This window comes from Embiotoca jacksoni, unplaced genomic scaffold (genome assembly GCF_022577435.1).
Source record: "Embiotoca jacksoni isolate LCO1_2020_lvr unplaced genomic scaffold, fEmbJac1.0.p SCAF_79, whole genome shotgun sequence".
Lineage (NCBI taxonomy): Eukaryota > Metazoa > Chordata > Actinopteri > Embiotocidae > Embiotoca > Embiotoca jacksoni.
The window spans coordinates 748168-766725 of record NW_027185435.1 but is presented as its reverse complement, the minus strand read 5'-3'; the positions used below and the strand labels follow the sequence as shown (position 1 = coordinate 766725).

Here is an 18558-nt window from a genome sequence, read left to right as displayed (position 1 = left end):
GTTTATCAATTGTCCATCATCTGTTTATCAACTGTCCATCATCTGTCCATCATGTTTATCATCTGTCCATCATCTGTCCATTATCTATTTATCAACTGTCCATCATCTGTTTATCATCTGTCCATCACCTGCTCATCATCTGTCCATCGTCTGTCCATCATCTGTGTATCATCTGTTTATCATCTGTCCATCATTTCTTTATCATCTGATTATCATCTGTCTATCATCTGTTTATCATCTGTTTATAATCTGTTTATCATCTGATTATCATGTGTTCATCATCTGTTTGTCATCTCTTTATCATCTGTTTATCATCTGTTTATCATCTGTTTATCATCTGTCTATCATCTGTTTAACATCTGTTTATCTTCTGTTTATCATCTCTTTATCATCTGTTTATCATCTGGTTATCATCTCGTTATCATCTGTTTATCATCTGTCTATCATCTGTCTATCATCTGTTTATCATCTGTTTATCATCTGATTATCATGTGTTTATCATCTGTTTATCATCTGTCCATCATCTGTCTATCATCTGTTTATCAACTGTTTATCATCTGTCCATCATCTGTTTATCAACTGTCCATCATCTGTACATCATCTGTTTATCAACTGTCCATCATCTGTCCATCATCTGTTTATCAACTGTCCATCATGTCTATCATCTGTTTATCAACTATCCATCATCTGTCCATTATCTGTCCATCATCTGTCCATCATCTGTCTGTCATGTTTATCATCTGTCTATCATCTGTCCATCATCTGTCCATTATCTGTCGATCATCTGCCCTTCATCTGTTTATCATGTTTATCAATTGTCCATCATCTGTTTATCATCTGTCCATCAACTGTCCATTATCTGTTTATCAACTGTCCATCAAATGTCCATCATTTGTCCATCATCTGTTTATCATCTGTCCATCATCTGTCCATCATCTGTTTATCATGTTTATCATCTGTCCATCATATGTCCATCATCTGTGTATCATCTGTTTATCATCTGTTTATCAACTGTCCATCTGTTTATCATCTGTCCATCATCTGTCCATCATCTGTCCATCATCTGTCCATCATCTGTCCATCATCTGTCCATCATCTGTCCATCATCTGTCCATCATCTGTGTATCACCTGTTTATCATCTGTCCATCATTTCTTTATCATCTGATTATCATCTGTCTGTCATCTGTTTATCATCCGTTTATCATCTCTTTATCATCTGTCTATCATCTGTTTATCATCTGTTTATCATCTGTTTATCATCTCTTTATCATCTGTTTATCATCTGTCTATCATCTGTTTATCATCAGTTTATTATCGGTTTATCATCTGTCTATCATCTGTTTATCATCTGTCTATCATCTCTTTATCATCTGTTTATCATCTGTCTATCATCTGTTTATCATCTATCTATCATCTGTTTATCATCTGTTTATCATCTGTTTATCATCTCTTTATCATCTGTTTATCATCTGTCTATCATCTGTTTATCATCAGTTTATTATCGGTTTATCATCTGTCTATCATCTGTTTATCATCTGTCTATCATCTCTTTATCATCTGTTTATCATCTGTCTATCATCTATCTATCATCTGTTTATCATCTATTTATCATCTGTTTATCATCTGTCTGTCATCTGTCTATCATCTATTTATCATCTGTTTATCATCTGATTATCATGTGTTTATCATGTGTTTATCATCTGTTTATCATCTGTCCATCATCTGTCCATCATCTGTTTATCAACTGTCCATCATCTGTTTATCAACTGTCCATCATCTGTTTATCATCTGTCCATAATCTGTTTATCATCGGATTATCATCTGTTTATCAACTGTCCATCATCTGTTTATCATCGGTTTATCAACTGTCTATCATCTGTTTATCAACTGCCCATCATCTGTTTATCAACTGTCCATCATCTGTCTATCATCTGTTTATCAACTGTCCATCATCTGTCAATTATCTGTCCATCATCTGTCGATCATCTGCCCTTTATCTGTTTATCATGTTTATAAATTGTCCATCATCTGTTTATCATCTGTCCATCATCTGTTTGTCATCTGTTTATCAATTGTCCATCATCTGTTTATCAAATGCACATCATCTGTCCATCATCTATTTATCAACTGTCCATCATCTGTCTATCATCTGTTTATCAACTGTCCATCATCTGTTTATCATCTGTCCATCAACTGTCCATCATCTGTGTATCATCTGTTTATCATCTGTTTATCATCTGTCCATCATTTCTTTATCAACTATCCATCATCTGTTTATCAAATGCACATCATCTGTCCATCATCTGTTTATCAACTGTCCATCATCTGTCTATCATCTGTTTATCATCTCTCTATCATCTGTTTATCAACTATCCATCATCTGTCCATTATCTGTCCATCATCTGTCCATCATCTGTCTATCATGTTTATCATCTGTCCATTATCTGTTAATCATGTTTATCAATTGTCCATCATCTGTTTATCAACTGTCCATCATCTGTCCATCATGTTTATCATCTGTCCATCATCTGTCCATTATCTATTTATCAACTGTCCATCATCTGTTTATCATCTGTCCATCACCTGCTCATCATCTGTCCATCGTCTGTCCATCATCTGTGTATCATCTGTTTATCATCTGTCCATCATTTCTTTATCATCTGATTATCATCTGTCTATCATCTGTTTATCATCTGTTTATCATCTGTTTATCATCTGATTATCATGTGTTCATCATCTGTTTATCATCTCTTTATCATCTGTTTATCATCTGTTTATCATCTGTTTATCATCTGTCTATCATCTGTTTAACATCTGTTTATCTTCTGTTTATCATCTCTTTATCATCTGTTTATCATCTGTTTATCATCTCGTTATCATCTGTTTATCATCTGTCTATCATCTGTCTATCATCTGTTTATCATCTGTTTATCATCTGATTATCATGTGTTTATCATCTGTTTATCATCTGTCCATCATCTGTCTATCATCTGTTAATCATCTGTTTATCATCTGTCCATCATCTGTTTATCAACTGTCCATCATCTGTCCATCATCTGTTTATCAACTGTCCATCATGTCTATCATCTGTTTATCAACTATCCATCATCTGTCCATTATTTGTCCATCATCTGTCCATCATCTGTCTGTCATGTTTATCATCTGTCTATCATCTGTCCATCATCTGTCCATTATCTGTCGATCATCTGCCCTTCATCTGTTTATCATGTTTATCAATTGTCCATCATCTGTTTATCATCTGTCCATCAACTGTCCATTATCTGTTTATCAACTGTCCATCAAATGTCCATCATTTGTCCATCATCTGTTTATCATCTGTCCATCATCTGTCCATCATCTGTTTATCATGTTTATCATCTGTCCATCATATGTCCATCATCTGTGTATCATCTGTTTATCATCTGTTTATCAACTGTCCATCTGTTTATCATCTGTCCATCATCTGTTCATCATCTGTCCATCATCTGTCCATCATCTGTCCATCATCTGTGTATCATCTGTTTATCATCTGTCCATCATTTCTTTATCATCTGATAATCATCTGTCTGTCATCTGTTTATCATCCGTTTATCATCTCTTTATCATCTGTCTATCATCTGTTTATCATCTGTTTATCATCTGTTTATCATCTCTTTATCATCTGTTTATCATCTGTCTATCATCTGTTTATCATCAGTTTATTATCGGTTTATCATCTGTCTATCATCTGTTTATCATCTGTCTATCATCTCTTTATCATCTGTCTATCATCTGTTTATCATCTATCTATCATCTGTTTATCATCTGTCTATCATCTCTTTATCATCTGTTTATCATCTGTCTATCATCTATCTATCATCTGTTTATCATCTATTTATCATCTGTTTATCATCTGTCTGTCATCTGTCTATCATCTATTTATCATCTGTTTATCATCTGATTATCATGTGTTTATCATGTGTTTATCATCTGTTTATCATCTGTCCATCATCTGTCCATCATCTGTTTATCAACTGTCCATCATCTGTTTATCAACTGTCCATCATCTGTTTATCATCTGTCCATCATCTGTTTATCATCTGTCCATAATCTGTTTATCATCGGATTATCATCTGTTTATCAACTGTCCATCATCTGTTTATCATCGGTTTATCAACTGTCTATCATCTGTTTATCAACTGCCCATCATCTGTTTATCAACTGTCCATCATCTGTCTATCATCTGTTTATCAACTGTCCATCATCTGTCAATTATCTGTCCATCATCTGTCGATCATCTGCCCTTTATCTGTTTATCATGTTTATCAATTGTCCATCATCTGTTTATCATCTGTCCATCATCTGTTTGTCATCTGTTTATCAATTGTCCATCATCTGTTTATCAAATGCACATCATCTGTCCATCATCTGTTTATCAACTGTCCATCATCTGTTTATCAAATGCACATCATCTGTCCATCATCTGTCCATCATCTGTCCATCATCTGTCTATCATGTTTATCATCTGTTTATCATCTGTCCATTATCTGTTTATCAACTGTCCATCATCTGTTTATCATCTGTCCATCATCTGCTCATCATCTGTCCATCGTCTGTCCATCATCTGTGTATCATCTGTTTATCATCTGACCATCATTTCTTTATCATCTGATTATCATCTGTCTATCATCTGTTGATCGTCTGTTTATCATCTGTTTATCATCTGATTATCATGTCTTCATCATCTGTTTATCATCTCTTTATCATCTGTTTATCATCTGTTTATCATCTCTTTATCATCTGTTTATCATCTGTTTATAATCTGTCTATCATCTGTTTAACATCTGTTTATCTTCTGTTTATCATCTCTTTATCATCTCTTTATCATCTGTTTATCATCTGTTTATCATCTGTCCATCATTTCTTTATCATCTGATTATCATCTGTTTATCATCTGTCCATCATTTCTTTATCATCTGATTATCATCTGTTTATCATCTGTCCATCATTTCTTTATCATCTGATTATCATCTGTTTATCAACTGCCCATCATTTGTCCATCATCTGTTTATCAACTGTCCATCATCTGTCTATCATCTGTTTATCAACTGTCCATCATCTGTCCATTATCTGTCCATCATCTGTCGATCATCTGCCCTTTATCTGTTTATCATGTTTATCAATTGTCCATTATCTGTCCATCATCTGTCCATCATCTGTCTATCATGTTTATCATCTGTCCATTATCTGTTAATCATGTTTATCAATTGTCCATCATCTGTTTATCAACTGTCCATCATCTGTCCATCATGTTTGTCATCTGTCCATCATCTGTCCATTATCTATTTATCAACTGTCCATCATCTGTCCATCACCTGCTCATCATCTGTCCATCGTCTGTCCATCATCTGTGTATCATCATGTTTATCATCTGTCCATCATTTCTTTATCATCTGATTATCATCTGTCTATCATCTGTCTATCATCTGTTTATCATCTGTTTATCATCGGTTTATTATCGGTTTATCATCTGTCTATCATCTGTCTATCATCTGTTTATCATCTCTTTATCATCTGTCTATCATCTGTCTATCATCTGTCTATCATCTGTTTATCATCTGTTTATCATCGGTTTATTATCGGTTTATCATCTGTCTATCATCTGTCTATCATCTGTTTATCATCTCTTTATCAACTGTCCATCATCTGTCCATCATCTGTTTATCATCTGTCCATCAACTGTCCATTATCTGTTTATCAACTGTCCATCATCTGTTTACAATCTGTTTGTCATCTGTCCATCATCTGTTTATCATCTGTTTATCAACTGTCTATCATCTGTTTATCAACTGTCCATCATCTGTATATCATGTTTATCAACTGTAAATCATCTGTCCATTATCTGTCCATCATCTGTCCATCATCTGTCCATTATCTGTTTATCAACTGTCCATCATCTGTTTATCATCTGTCCATCATCTGCTCATCATCTGTCCATCGTCTGTCCATCATCTGTGTATCATCTGTTTATCATCTGACCATCATTTCTTTATCATCTGATTATCATCTGTCTATCATCTGTTGATCGTCTGTTTATCATCTGTTTATCATCTGATTATCATGTCTTCATCATCTGTTTATCATCTCTTTATCATCTGTTTATCATCTGTTTATCATCTCTTTATCATCTGTTTATCATCTGTTTATAATCTGTCTATCATCTGTTTAACATCTGTTTATCTTCTGTTTATCATCTCTTTATCATCTGTTTATCATCTGTTTATCATCTGTCCATCATTTCTTTATCATCTGATTATCATCTGTTTATCATCTGTCCATCATTTCTTTATCATCTGATTATCATCTGTTTATCATCTGTCCATCATTTCTTTATCATCTGATTATCATCTGTTTATCAACTGCCCATCATTTGTCCATCATCTGTTTATCAACTGTCCATCATCTGTCTATCATCTGTTTATCAACTGTCCATCATCTGTCCATTATCTGTCCATCATCTGTCGATCATCTGCCCTTTATCTGTTTATCATGTTTATCAATTGTCCATTATCTGTCCATCATCTGTCCATCATCTGTCTATCATGTTTATCATCTGTCCATTATCTGTTAATCATGTTTATCAATTGTCCATCATCTGTTTATCAACTGTCCATCATCTGTCCATCATGTTTATCATCTGTCCATCATCTGTCCATTATCTATTTATCAACTGTCCATCATCTGTTTATCATCTGTCCATCACCTGCTCATCATCTGTCCATCGTCTGTCCATCATCTGTGTATCATCATGTTTATCATCTGTCCATCATTTCTTTATCATCTGATTATCATCTGTCTATCATCTGTCTATCATCTGTTTATCATCTGTTTATCATCGGTTTATTATCGGTTTATCATCTGTCTATCATCTGTCTATCATCTGTTTATCATCTCTTTATCATCTGTCTATCATCTGTCTATCATCTGTCTATCATCTGTTTATCATCGGTTTAACATCTGTTTATCATCTGTCTATCATCTGTTTATCATCTGTCCATCATTTCTTTATCATCTGATTATCATCTGTCTATCATCTGTCTATCATCTGTTTATCATCTGTTTATCATCGGTTTATTATCGGTTTATCATCTGTCTATCATCTGTCTATCATCTGTTTATCATCTCTTTATCATCTGTCTATCATCTGTCCATCATCTGTCTATCATCTGTTTATCATCGGTTCATCATCGGTTTATCATCTGTCTATCATCTATTTATCAACTGTCCATCATCTGTTTATCATCTGTTTATCAACTGTCTATCATCTGTTTATCAACTGTCCATCATCTGTATATCATCTGTTTATCAACTGTCCATCATCTGTCCATTATCTGTCCATCATCTGTCCATCATCTGTCTATCATGTTTATCATCTGTCCATCATCTGTCCATTATCTGTCCATTATCTGTCCATCATCTGTCCATCATCTGTCTATTATGTTTATCAGTTGTCCATCATCTGTTTATCAACTGTCCATCATCTGTCCATCATCTGTTTATCATCTGTCCATCAACTGTCCATTATCTGTTTATCAACTGTCCATCATCTGTTTACAATCTGTTTGTCATCTGTCCATCATCTGTTTATCATCTGTTTATCAACTGTCTATCATCTGTTTATCAACTGTCCATCATCTGTATATCATGTTTATCAACTGTAAATCATCTGTCCATTATCTGTCCATCATCTGTCCATCATCTGTCTATCATGTTTATCATCTGTTTATCATCTGTCCATCATCTGTCCATTATCTGTCCATTATCTGTCCATCATCTGTCCATCATCTGTCTATTATGTTTATCAGTTGTCCATCATCTGTTTATCAACTGTCCATCATCTGTCCATCATCTGTTTATCATCTGTCCATCAACTGTCCATTATCTGTTTATCAACTGTCCATCATCTGTTTATAATCTGTTTGTCATCTGTCCATCATCTGTTTATCATCTGTTTATCAACTGTCCATCATCTGTTTATCAACTTTCCGTCAACTGTCCATCATCTGTCTATCATCTGAGTATCATCTATTTATCATCTGTCCACCATCTGTCCATCATCTGTTTATCATCTGTTTATCAACTGTCCATCAACTGTCCATCATCTGTCTATCATCTGTCTATCATCTGTTTATCATCTGTCCATCATTTCTTTATCATCTGTTTATCAACTGTCCATCATCTGTTTATCATCTGTTTATCATCTGTCTATCATCTGTTTATCATCTGTCTATCATATGTCTATGATCTGTCTATCATCTGTTTATCATCTGTTTATCAACTGTCCATCAACTGTCCATCATCTGTCTTTCATCTGTTTATCATCTGTCTATCATCTGTTTATCATCTGTCTATCATCTGTCCATCAACTATCCATCATCTGTTTATCATCTGTCCATCATCTGTTTATCATCTGTTTATCATCTGATTATCATATGTTTATTATCTGTTTATCAACTGTTTGTCAACTATCCATCATCTGTTTATCAACTGTCCATCATCTGTTTATCATCTGTCCATCATCTGTTTATCATCTGTCCATCATCTGTTTATCATCTGTTTATCATCTGTTTGTCATCTGTTTATCATCTGTTTATCAACTGTCCATCATCTGTTTATCAACTGTCCATCATCTGTTTATCATCTGTCCATCATCTGTTTATCATCTGTTTATCATCTGTTTATCATCTGTCCATCATCTGTTTATCATCTGTTTATCATCTGTCCATCATTTGTTTATCATCTGTCCATCATCTGTCCATCATCTGTTCATCATTTGTCCATCATCTGTTCATCATCTGTTTATCATTTGTCCATCATCTGTTCATCATCTGTCCATCATCTGTCCATCATCTGTTTATCATCTGTCCATCATCTGTTTATCATCTGTCCATCATCTGTTCATCATGTGTCAATCATGAGTTCACTGTGGATCCAAGTTACTGCTTGATGGTTGTGTACCACCAGACACATCACTTCCTGTTCTCCTGGCACTGACTGATCATACATGTGACCCTGTGGAGGTATACACAAACTGTACCACTAAGTAACGTGATCAGAAATAAACAGAACAGGAAGTGAATACGTGTAAAGTGGCGAACAGCCTCACTGATGATCTCTACATGGAGATAGAACTGCTGAGTGGCTGTATTTAAATGGTTCTGTGTTATCAGCAGGTTCACTGAGAACAGATTTATATTAGAGTTTCATTAAAAATCATCACTAACAGTCTCCAGTTGATGTGAACATGAGTTCATTCCTCCTGCTGGAGGACTGAGCTGATGAAGCCTTTTAACTGCTGATCGTACATCGTCTCAAGAAACGCTGCAGACCCAGTTCCTCCTCTGCAGGCAGTGATCACAGCGCAGGCTCCAATAACCAGGCGGCCTATCAACACTTAAACATCACACAGCTGCCTGACAGGGACGTAAAGTGGAGCAGCTCTCCATGCAGTGGTCTCTCGCACCTTTACATGACTGGAATTCATACAACATAATAGTATAAATAAATCGTATCCATATGAAAGGCCCCTTTCTGCTTGATAGGCTGTAGATATATTACATTTATATAATCTTACTATAGACTCATTGCCTCTGGCTTTGGCGTTGACGAAGTCCACATCCAGGTTCTTCTCCTCGCCAGGGACCGGCAAGTAGTGGTCGTTCCTCCTCATGGTTGCAGACTCCTGCTCCTGCTGCTCCTCCTGCTGCTGCTGGCTGCCTGAGTGCTCACACGAGAAGGGAGGAGAACCTGGAGGAGAACCACATAGAAGGGTTTAGATTTATACTACATCTGACCTGTAGGATTCAATCCAATCCCCCACCATAGGTTATCCCCCGATCACTTCATATGAAGTCCCACTCATCACTGTGGAGGCTCCCTGCTCTGAGGAGGAGCAGACAGGAAACAGCTGTCTCCATGGATACGGGTAGATACCCTGTTCTCTCGGTTTGTTCCAAGCTGTTGGTCTGTAAATGTTAAAATGTTTGTTTTGTGCGTGTGATGTGTTCGAGGTCGTTCAGCTGAGAATTATGTAATAAGAAGACTAACGAGCAAACAGCCGGAGTTCTCCGGAGGGAGAAGAGGAACGTGTCTCTGACCGAAGATCAGTCACGACACGGCAGTGAGCTGAACACACGGTTCATTATCAGAGAATATTACTCCAACCACTCTGATGGATGTGGAGATGAATAACAGCTGAAGAGGAAGCAGTAATGTGTCTGACCTGGATGTTTGTGCTGCAGCTCTTAAATCCTGTTAAAAATTGTTTGATGTTTGCTGACATCCAGAGAGAGCAGCGCCGTCAGGACGACACCTGCAGCAGGTGATGCACTTCACCTTCCTGTGGTTCTGGAAATGATCTGTTGGAGGTGGAACGGTTCGGTCCATGTCACAATGTCTGGTTGAGCTCGGTCCATGTGCTCACATGGAGTGCAGGTAGACGCTGCCAGGGTCAACAGCTACTTTATGAAACGATGCTGACGGATGTTTCAGCTGGTGATTTATTACCTAATAACTACGCATCAGACATGACAGGAAGTAAACAGCTCGGATTGTTTCCGTGACTCTTGCGTGGTTTCCGTCTGGAAGTCTTCACTACGTCTGACTGCAGCTGCAGTGCTGCTCCAGTTCCTGTACAAATGGTGGTCCGGTTCCTGTACATATGGTGATCCGGTTCTTGTACATATGGTGGTCCGGTTCCTGTACATATGGTGGTCCGGTTCTTGTACATATGGTGGTCCGGTTCCTGTACATATGGTGGTCCGGTTCTTGTACATATGGTGGTCCGGTTCCTGTACATATGGTGGTCCAGTTCTTGTACATATGGTGGTCCGGTCTGAACCCAGTCGTTGGAAAGTTAAACCAATGTCTACAACCAGTACGATGAGACTAGCAGCTGTCGGGCTGGAGGGAGGACGTTTTTCAGCATGCTCCTCCTGCTGGTCCATCAGCATGCAGCAGGTCGTGGTTAGCTTAGCTTAGCATAAACCCCTCAGCTAGCTTCTCAGCACCTGTGTACCCTCAAGAGGTTTTTAGCTGTGCCTGACCTCCATGTGTCCATCCATCCATCATCCATCATCCATCCATCATCCATCCATTATCCATCATCCATCCATCATCCATCCATTATCGATCATCCATCCATCCATCATTCATCCATCCATCCATCCATTTATCATCATCCATCATCCATCCATCCATTATCCATCCATTCATCATTCATCCATTTATTCATCATTCATCCATCATCCATCCATTCATCCATCCATCCATCATCCATCATCCATCCATTATCCATCATCCATCCATCATCCATCCATTATCCATCATCCATCCATCCATCCATCCATCATTCATCCATCCATCCATCCATACATTTATCATCCATCCATCATCCATCCATCCATCATCCATCATCCATCCATTATCCATCATCCATCCATCATCCATCCATTATCCATCCATCCATCCATCCATTTATTCATCATTCATCCATCCATTCATCATCCATCCATCATCCATCTATTCATCATTCATCCATCCATTCATCATCCATCCATCCATTCATCATCCATCCATCCATCATCCATCCATCATTCATCCATCCATCCATCCATCTATTCATCATTCATCCATCCATTCATCATCCATCCATCATCCATCCATTATCCATCCATTCATCATTCATCCATTTATTCATCATTCATCCATCATCCATCCATCATCCATCCATCATCCATCCATCCATCCATCCATCCATCCATCCATCCATCCATCTATTCATCATTCATCCATCCATTCATCATCCATCCATCCATCATCCATCTATTCATCATTCATCCATCCATTCATCATCCATCCATCATCCATCCATTCATCATCCATCCATCCATCATCCATCTATTCATCATTCATCCATCCATTCATCATCCATCATCATCCATCCATTCATCATCCATCCATCCATCATCCATCCATCCATCATTTATCCATCCATCCATCCATCCATCTATTCATCATTCATCCATCCATTTATCATCCATCCATCATCCATCCATCCATTATCCATCCATTCATCTTTCATCCATTTATTCATCATTCATCCATCCACCATCCATCCATCATTCATCATGTCAGGAGTCCAGTTTTCCTCTGTTTTGCCACCGATCCCCTCTCCTCCTGTGTCCCCTCAGTCCCCTGTCTGCTTGTTCTGTGTCCTCCTCTCCTCACCTCCCGTGGCCACGCCCCTCACCGGTCCCAGCAGCTGCAGCCACTCACCCCTGATCACCTCCTGCAGGTGTGCTGCATCTCCCTGATCACCTACCCAGACTATATGTACCCTGCCCCTGCACAACTCTGGTTGTTGGTTCATTTGTTTGTCACCCGTCTGTCCTCCGTCAGTTCCTCTGGCTCCTGTTCCTCCTGCGGAGCTCCCTGTCGGAGTCACCAGTCGGTGGAGTTGCCCTCCTGACTCGGAGGATTATTGACTCCGGTTCTTCCAGCGGTCCTGTCCGCTGGTCTGCTGGCTTCCCTGTCAGCCGTGTCTCCCCGGATCTGTCGGTTGAGTTGTCCTCCCGACTGGAAAACATTGATGTTGTAGGTACCGCCTTGTGTTTGGTTGTTTGTTTGTTTATTTTTGTTTTATTGGAATAAAGACTGTATTTTGGAACCGATACCTAAGTCTGTGAGCCTGCATTTAGGTCCTGGTAAACACCACCTCATAACAGAATGAACCGACCAAGGGAGAACCCAGCAGCCACAGACTCGGGTCCGAGGTACATGACTTTATTTCAATATTTTGCCAGTCAGGCCCGCCGGAATGATCCCGTTTCCGCTGAACCCAGGACTGGGTTTGAGGGAACCCGCCTGGCTTTCTGGGACCCCCCCAGAAGGAGGCGACGCCGGGGTCACCGGCCATCCGGTCCTGCTACGCCCTTGGTCTCTGGACGTGTAGCCGTCAGTTGCCACGAGCGAGCCTGCAGCCCAGTCAGTCGCCACTACGGACTCTCTACCCCCGCAGTGCCGGTGAGCGATCCAGATGCCATTCAGGACGAGGAGTTGGTCCACAGGATCATGCAGGCACTGCCTCCAGCTGCGGCCAATGATCCAGACGCCATCCAGGCCAGGGCGTTGGCCCGCAAGGGCCTGCAGCGTGGCCTACGCGGCAGGAGTGCTGCTCCTCCGTTTCCTGTCGCTGGACGGGTCGTCGACGTCCTGTCTCCAGCTCCTGCATCCTCCGGCGTGGTCGACGCCCCTCCTCCAGCTCCTGCTGCCTCCGGGTGGGTCGATGCCCCGCCTCCAGCTTCGGCGCGGCCGACGCCCTGTCTCCGGCTCCTCCGTCGCAGTCGACGCCCCACCTCCGGCTCCGTCCTCCAGCACGGTCAACGCCCCCGTCCAGCTCCTGCTGCCTCTGGGTGGGTCGACGCCCCGCCTCCAGCTCCGTCCTCCAGCACGGTCGACGCCCCCGTCCAGCTCCTGCTGCCTCTGGGTGGGTCGACGCCCCGCCTCCAGCTCCGTCCTCCGGCCCGCTCCGTCTGCTCCTTCAGGTGGGTCGAAGCCCTGCCTCGTCATCATCCCCCGGAGGGGTTCCCCAAGCCCGTCCTGCCCCATGGGCGTCCTCCGAGCGGTCCCCCGAGCCCGTCCCGCCCCATGGGCGTCCTCCGGAGCGGTCATCCCAGTCTGTCCCGCCCCGTGGACATCCTCCGGAGCGGTCATCCCAGTCCGTTCCGCCCCGTGGCCGTCCTCCGGAGCGGTCATCCCAGTCCGTCCCGCCCCGTGGCCATCCTCCGGAGCGGTCACCCCAGTCTGCCCCGCCCCGTAGGCGTCCTCCAGAGCGGTCACCCCAGTCTGTCCCGCCCCGTGGACGTCCTCTGGAGCAGTCATCCCAGTCCGTCCCGCCCCGTGGACGTCCTCTGGAGCGGTCATCCCAGTCCGTCCCGCCCCGTGGACGTCCTCTGGAGCGGTCATCCCAGTCTGCCCCGCCCCGTGGACGTCCTCCGGAGCGGTCATCCCAGTCTGTCCCGCCCCGTGGACGTCCTCCGGAGCGGTAATCCCAGTCCGTTCCGCCCCGTGGCCGTCCTCCGGAGCGGTCATCCCAGTCCGTCCCGCCCCGTGGCCGTCCTCCGGAACGGTCATCCCAGGCCATCCTGCCCTGTGCCTGTCCTCCGTCTACCTAGGTTTCCCTTCTCGTGTCTTGTGTTGTTGTGGTCCTCCGTCCCTCCTCCGATCCCCCCCTCCTCCCGTCCGGTCTGGTCCAGTTTTGGTCGCCGAGAGGCTCCCTTTGAGGGGGGAGGTACTGTCAGGAGTCCGGTTTTCCTCTGTTTTGCCACCGATCCCCTCTCCTCCTGTGTCCCTCAGTCCCCTGTCTTGTTGTTCTGCGTCCTCCTCTCCTCACCTCCCGTGGCCACGCCCCTCACCGGTCCCAGCAACTGCAGCCCCGATCACCAACTGCAGGTGTGCTGCATCTCCCTGATCACCTCCCCGGACTATATGTACCCTGCCCATGCACTCCTCTGGTGGTCAGTTCATTAGTTAGTCACCCGTCCGTCCTCCGTCTGTTCCCCGTTGGTCCTGTTCCCGTTCCCGTTCCTCCGGCTTCTGTTCCTCCTGCGGAGCTCCCTGTCGGAGTCACCAGTCGGTGGAGTTGCCCTCCTGACTCGGAGGATTATTGACTCCGGTTCTTCCAGCGGTCCTGTCCGCTGGTCTGCTGGCTTCCCTGTCAGCCGTGTCTCCCCGGATCTGTCGGTTGAGTTGTCCTCCCGACTGGAAAACATTGATGTTGTAGGTACCGCCTTGTGTTTGGTTGGTTGTTTGTTTATTTTTGTTTTATTGGAATAAAGACTGTATTTTGGAACCGATACCTAAGTCTGTGAGCCTGCATTTAGGTCCTGGTAAACACCACCTCATAACAGAATGAACCGACCAAGGAAGAACCCAGCAGCCACAGACTCGGGTCCGAGGTACATGACTTTATTTCAATATTTTGCCAGTCAGGCCCGCCGGAATGATCCCGTTTCCGCTGAACCCAGGACTGGGTTTGAGGGAACCCGCCTGGCTTTCTGGGACCCCCCCCAGAAGGAGGCGACGCCGGGGTCACCGGCCATCCGGTCCTGCTACGCCCTTGGTCTCTGGACGTGTAGCCGTCAGTTGCCACGAGCGAGCCTGCAGCCCAGTCAGTCGCCACTACGGACTCTCTACCCCCGCAGTGCCGGTGAGCGATCCAGATGCCATTCAGGACGAGGAGTTGGTCCACAGGATCATGCAGGCACTGCCTCCAGCTGCGGCCAATGATCCAGACGCCATCCAGGCCAGGGCGTTGGCCCGCAAGGGCCTGCAGCGTGGCCTACGCGGCAGGAGTGCTGCTCCTCCGTTTCCTGTCGCTGGACGGGTCGTCGACGTCCTGTCTCCAGCTCCTGCATCCTCCGGCGTGGTCGACGCCCCTCCTCCAGCTCCTGCTGCCTCCGGGTGGGTCGATGCCCCGCCTCCAGCTTCGGCGCGGCCGACGCCCTGTCTCCGGCTCCTCCGTCGCAGTCGACGCCCCACCTCCGGCTCCGTCCTCCAGCACGGTCAACGCCCCCGTCCAGCTCCTGCTGCCTCTGGGTGGGTCGACGCCCCGCCTCCAGCTCCGTCCTCCAGCACGGTCGACGCCCCCGTCCAGCTCCTGCTGCCTCTGGGTGGGTCGACGCCCCGCCTCCAGCTCCGTCCTCCGGCCCGCTCCGTCTGCTCCTTCAGGTGGGTCGAAGCCCTGCCTCGTCATCATCCCCCGGAGGGGTTCCCCAAGCCCGTCCTGCCCCATGGGCGTCCTCCGAGCGGTCCCCCGAGCCCGTCCCGCCCCATGGGCGTCCTCCGGAGCGGTCATCCCAGTCTGTCCCGCCCCGTGGACATCCTCCGGAGCGGTCATCCCAGTCCGTTCCGCCCCGTGGCCGTCCTCCGGAGCGGTCATCCCAGTCCGTCCCGCCCCGTGGCCATCCTCCGGAGCGGTCACCCCAGTCTGCCCCGCCCCGTAGGCGTCCTCCAGAGCGGTCACCCCAGTCTGTCCCGCCCCGTGGACGTCCTCTGGAGCAGTCATCCCAGTCCGTCCCGCCCCGTGGACGTCCTCTGGAGCGGTCATCCCAGTCCGTCCCGCCCCGTGGACGTCCTCTGGAGCGGTCATCCCAGTCTGCCCCGCCCCGTGGACGTCCTCCGGAGCGGTCATCCCAGTCTGTCCCGCCCCGTGGCCGTCCTCCGGAGCGGTCATCCCAGTCCGTCCCGCCCCGTGGCCGTCCTCCGGAACGGTCATCCCAGGCCATCCTGCCCTGTGCCTGTCCTCCGTCTACCTAGGTTTCTCTTCTCGTGTCTTGTGTTGTTGTGGTCCTCCGTCCCTCCTCCGATCCCCCCCTCCTCCCGTCCGGTCTGGTCCAGTTTTGGTCGCCGAGAGGCTCCCTTTGAGGGGGGAGGTACTGTCAGGAGTCCGGTTTTCCTCTGTTTTGCCACCGATCCCCTCTCCTCCTGTGTCCCTCAGTCCCCTGTCTTGTTGTTCTGCGTCCTCCTCTCCTCACCTCCCGTGGCCACGCCCCTCACCGGTCCCAGCAACTGCAGCCCCGATCACCAACTGCAGGTGTGCTGCATCTCCCTGATCACCTCCCCGGACTATATGTACCCTGCCCATGCACTCCTCTGGTGGTCAGTTCATTAGTTAGTCACCCGTCCGTCCTCCGTCTGTTCCCCGTTGGTCCTGTTCCCGTTCCCGTTCCTCCGGCTTCTGTTCCTCCTGCGGAGCTCCCTGTCGGAGTCACCAGTCGGTGGAGTTGCCCTCCTGACTCGGAGGATTATTGACTCCGGTTCTTCCAGCGGTCCTGTCCGCTGGTCTGCTGGCTTCCCTGTCAGCCGTGTCTCCCCGGATCTGTCGGTTGAGTTGTCCTCCCGACTGGAAAACATTGATGTTGTAGGTACCGCCTTGTGTTTGGTTGGTTGTTTGTTTATTTTTGTTTTATTGGAATAAAGACTGTATTTTGGAACCGATACCTAAGTCTGTGAGCCTGCATTTAGGTCCTGGTAAACACCACCTCATAACACATCATCCATCAATTCATCCATCCATCCATTCATCATCCATCCATTCATTCATCCATCCATCATTCATCCATTTATTCATCATTCATCCATCCACCATCAATCCATCATCCACCATCAATCCATCATCCATCCATCCATTCATCATTCATCCATCATCAATCCATCATCCATCCATCCATCATCCATCCATTTATTCATCATTCATCCATCCATTTATCATCCATCTATTTATAATCCATCCATCCATCCATCCATCACCATCATTCATCATCCATCCATCATTCATCCATTAATCATCAATCCATGATTCATCCATCCATCCATCATGCATCCATCATTCATCCATCCATTCATCATCCATCCATCCAGATAGATAGTTACATTCTCTACAGAAACATACAGTATATATGTCTAAATTTATCTTTAAACCGTCATCTATTGATTTTTTTTTTAGATTCTATAAAAACCCTGATATTGTTACACAACTGTTCACCAGTAAGACAGGAACTCTAAAGTTTCTGCTGCTCAGCAGTGTGGAGAGAGTTCACCACAGCTGATGAACATGTCAACCTAAAATATGGATCCGTGATTTGTTTTAATTGACTTACAAGTGTTCAGTCATGTCACCTGTCAGTGAGACAGATTAGCTTGACCTCCTTCTGGGAGGTTCACAGAGACACTCTAACAGCTGACAGCAGGAAGAAGATCTGATCCACAACAGCAGGACAACATGGACTCTGTGACTGTCAGTACTGAAACAGCCTGGAACAGCCTGGAGCAGCCTAGACCAGCCTAGAACAGCCTGAAACAGCCTGGAACAGCCTGAAACAGTCTGGAACAGCCTGGAACAGCCTAGACCAGCCTAGAACAGCCTGAAACAGCCTGGGACAGCCTGAAACAGCCTGGAACAGCCTGAAACAGTCTGGAACAGCCTGGAGCAGCCTGGAACAGCCTAGACCAGCCTAGAACAGCCTGAAATAGCCTGGGACAGCCTGAAACAGCCTGGAACAGCCTGAAACAGTCTGGAACAGCCTGGAGCAGCCTGGAACAGCCTGAAACAGCCTGGGACAGCCTGAAACAGCCTGGAACAGCCTGAAACAGTCTGGAACAGCCTGGAGCAGCCTGGAACAGCCTGGGACAGCCTGAAACAGCCTGGAACAGCCTGAAACAGCCTGGGACAGCCTGAAACAGCCTGGAACAGTCTGAAACAGCCTAGACCAGCCTAGACCAGCCTAGAACAGCCTGAAACAGCCTGGGACAGCCTGAAACAGCCTGGAACAGTCTGGAACAGCCTGGAACAACTGCGAGAAAGAGGTGTGGACAGAAGTGGTCATTTTTCAAAACAAAATGCCGTGCAGGCTAATGTAAGTAAAACAAAAATAAATAAATACAAATGTTTTCTTCTTTCTGTGCGGCCCAGTACCAAATCATCCACGGCCCAGTACTGGTCTACGGCCCGGTGGTTG

At 44.8% G+C, this 18558-nt stretch overlaps 1 protein-coding gene across 5 annotated transcripts in view; it reads right to left on the bottom strand.

Annotated features, from left to right (window-relative positions):
• ano1a (anoctamin 1, calcium activated chloride channel a) overlaps nucleotides 1-18558 on the bottom strand; it is a 94817-nt gene that overhangs the window by 72140 nt on the left and 4119 nt on the right. For 4 of the 5 annotated variants that reach the window (XM_069177931.1, XM_069177932.1, XM_069177929.1 and 1 more), the window contains exon 2: nucleotides 9615-9787. In XM_069177931.1, the coding sequence (XP_069034032.1) occupies nucleotides 9615-9710 (96 nt within the window). In that variant the 5' untranslated portion in view covers nucleotides 9711-9787. Of the gene's footprint in view, nucleotides 1-9614; nucleotides 9788-18558 lie in introns of those variants that run through there. The other variant, XM_069177933.1, reaches the window with a different exon arrangement.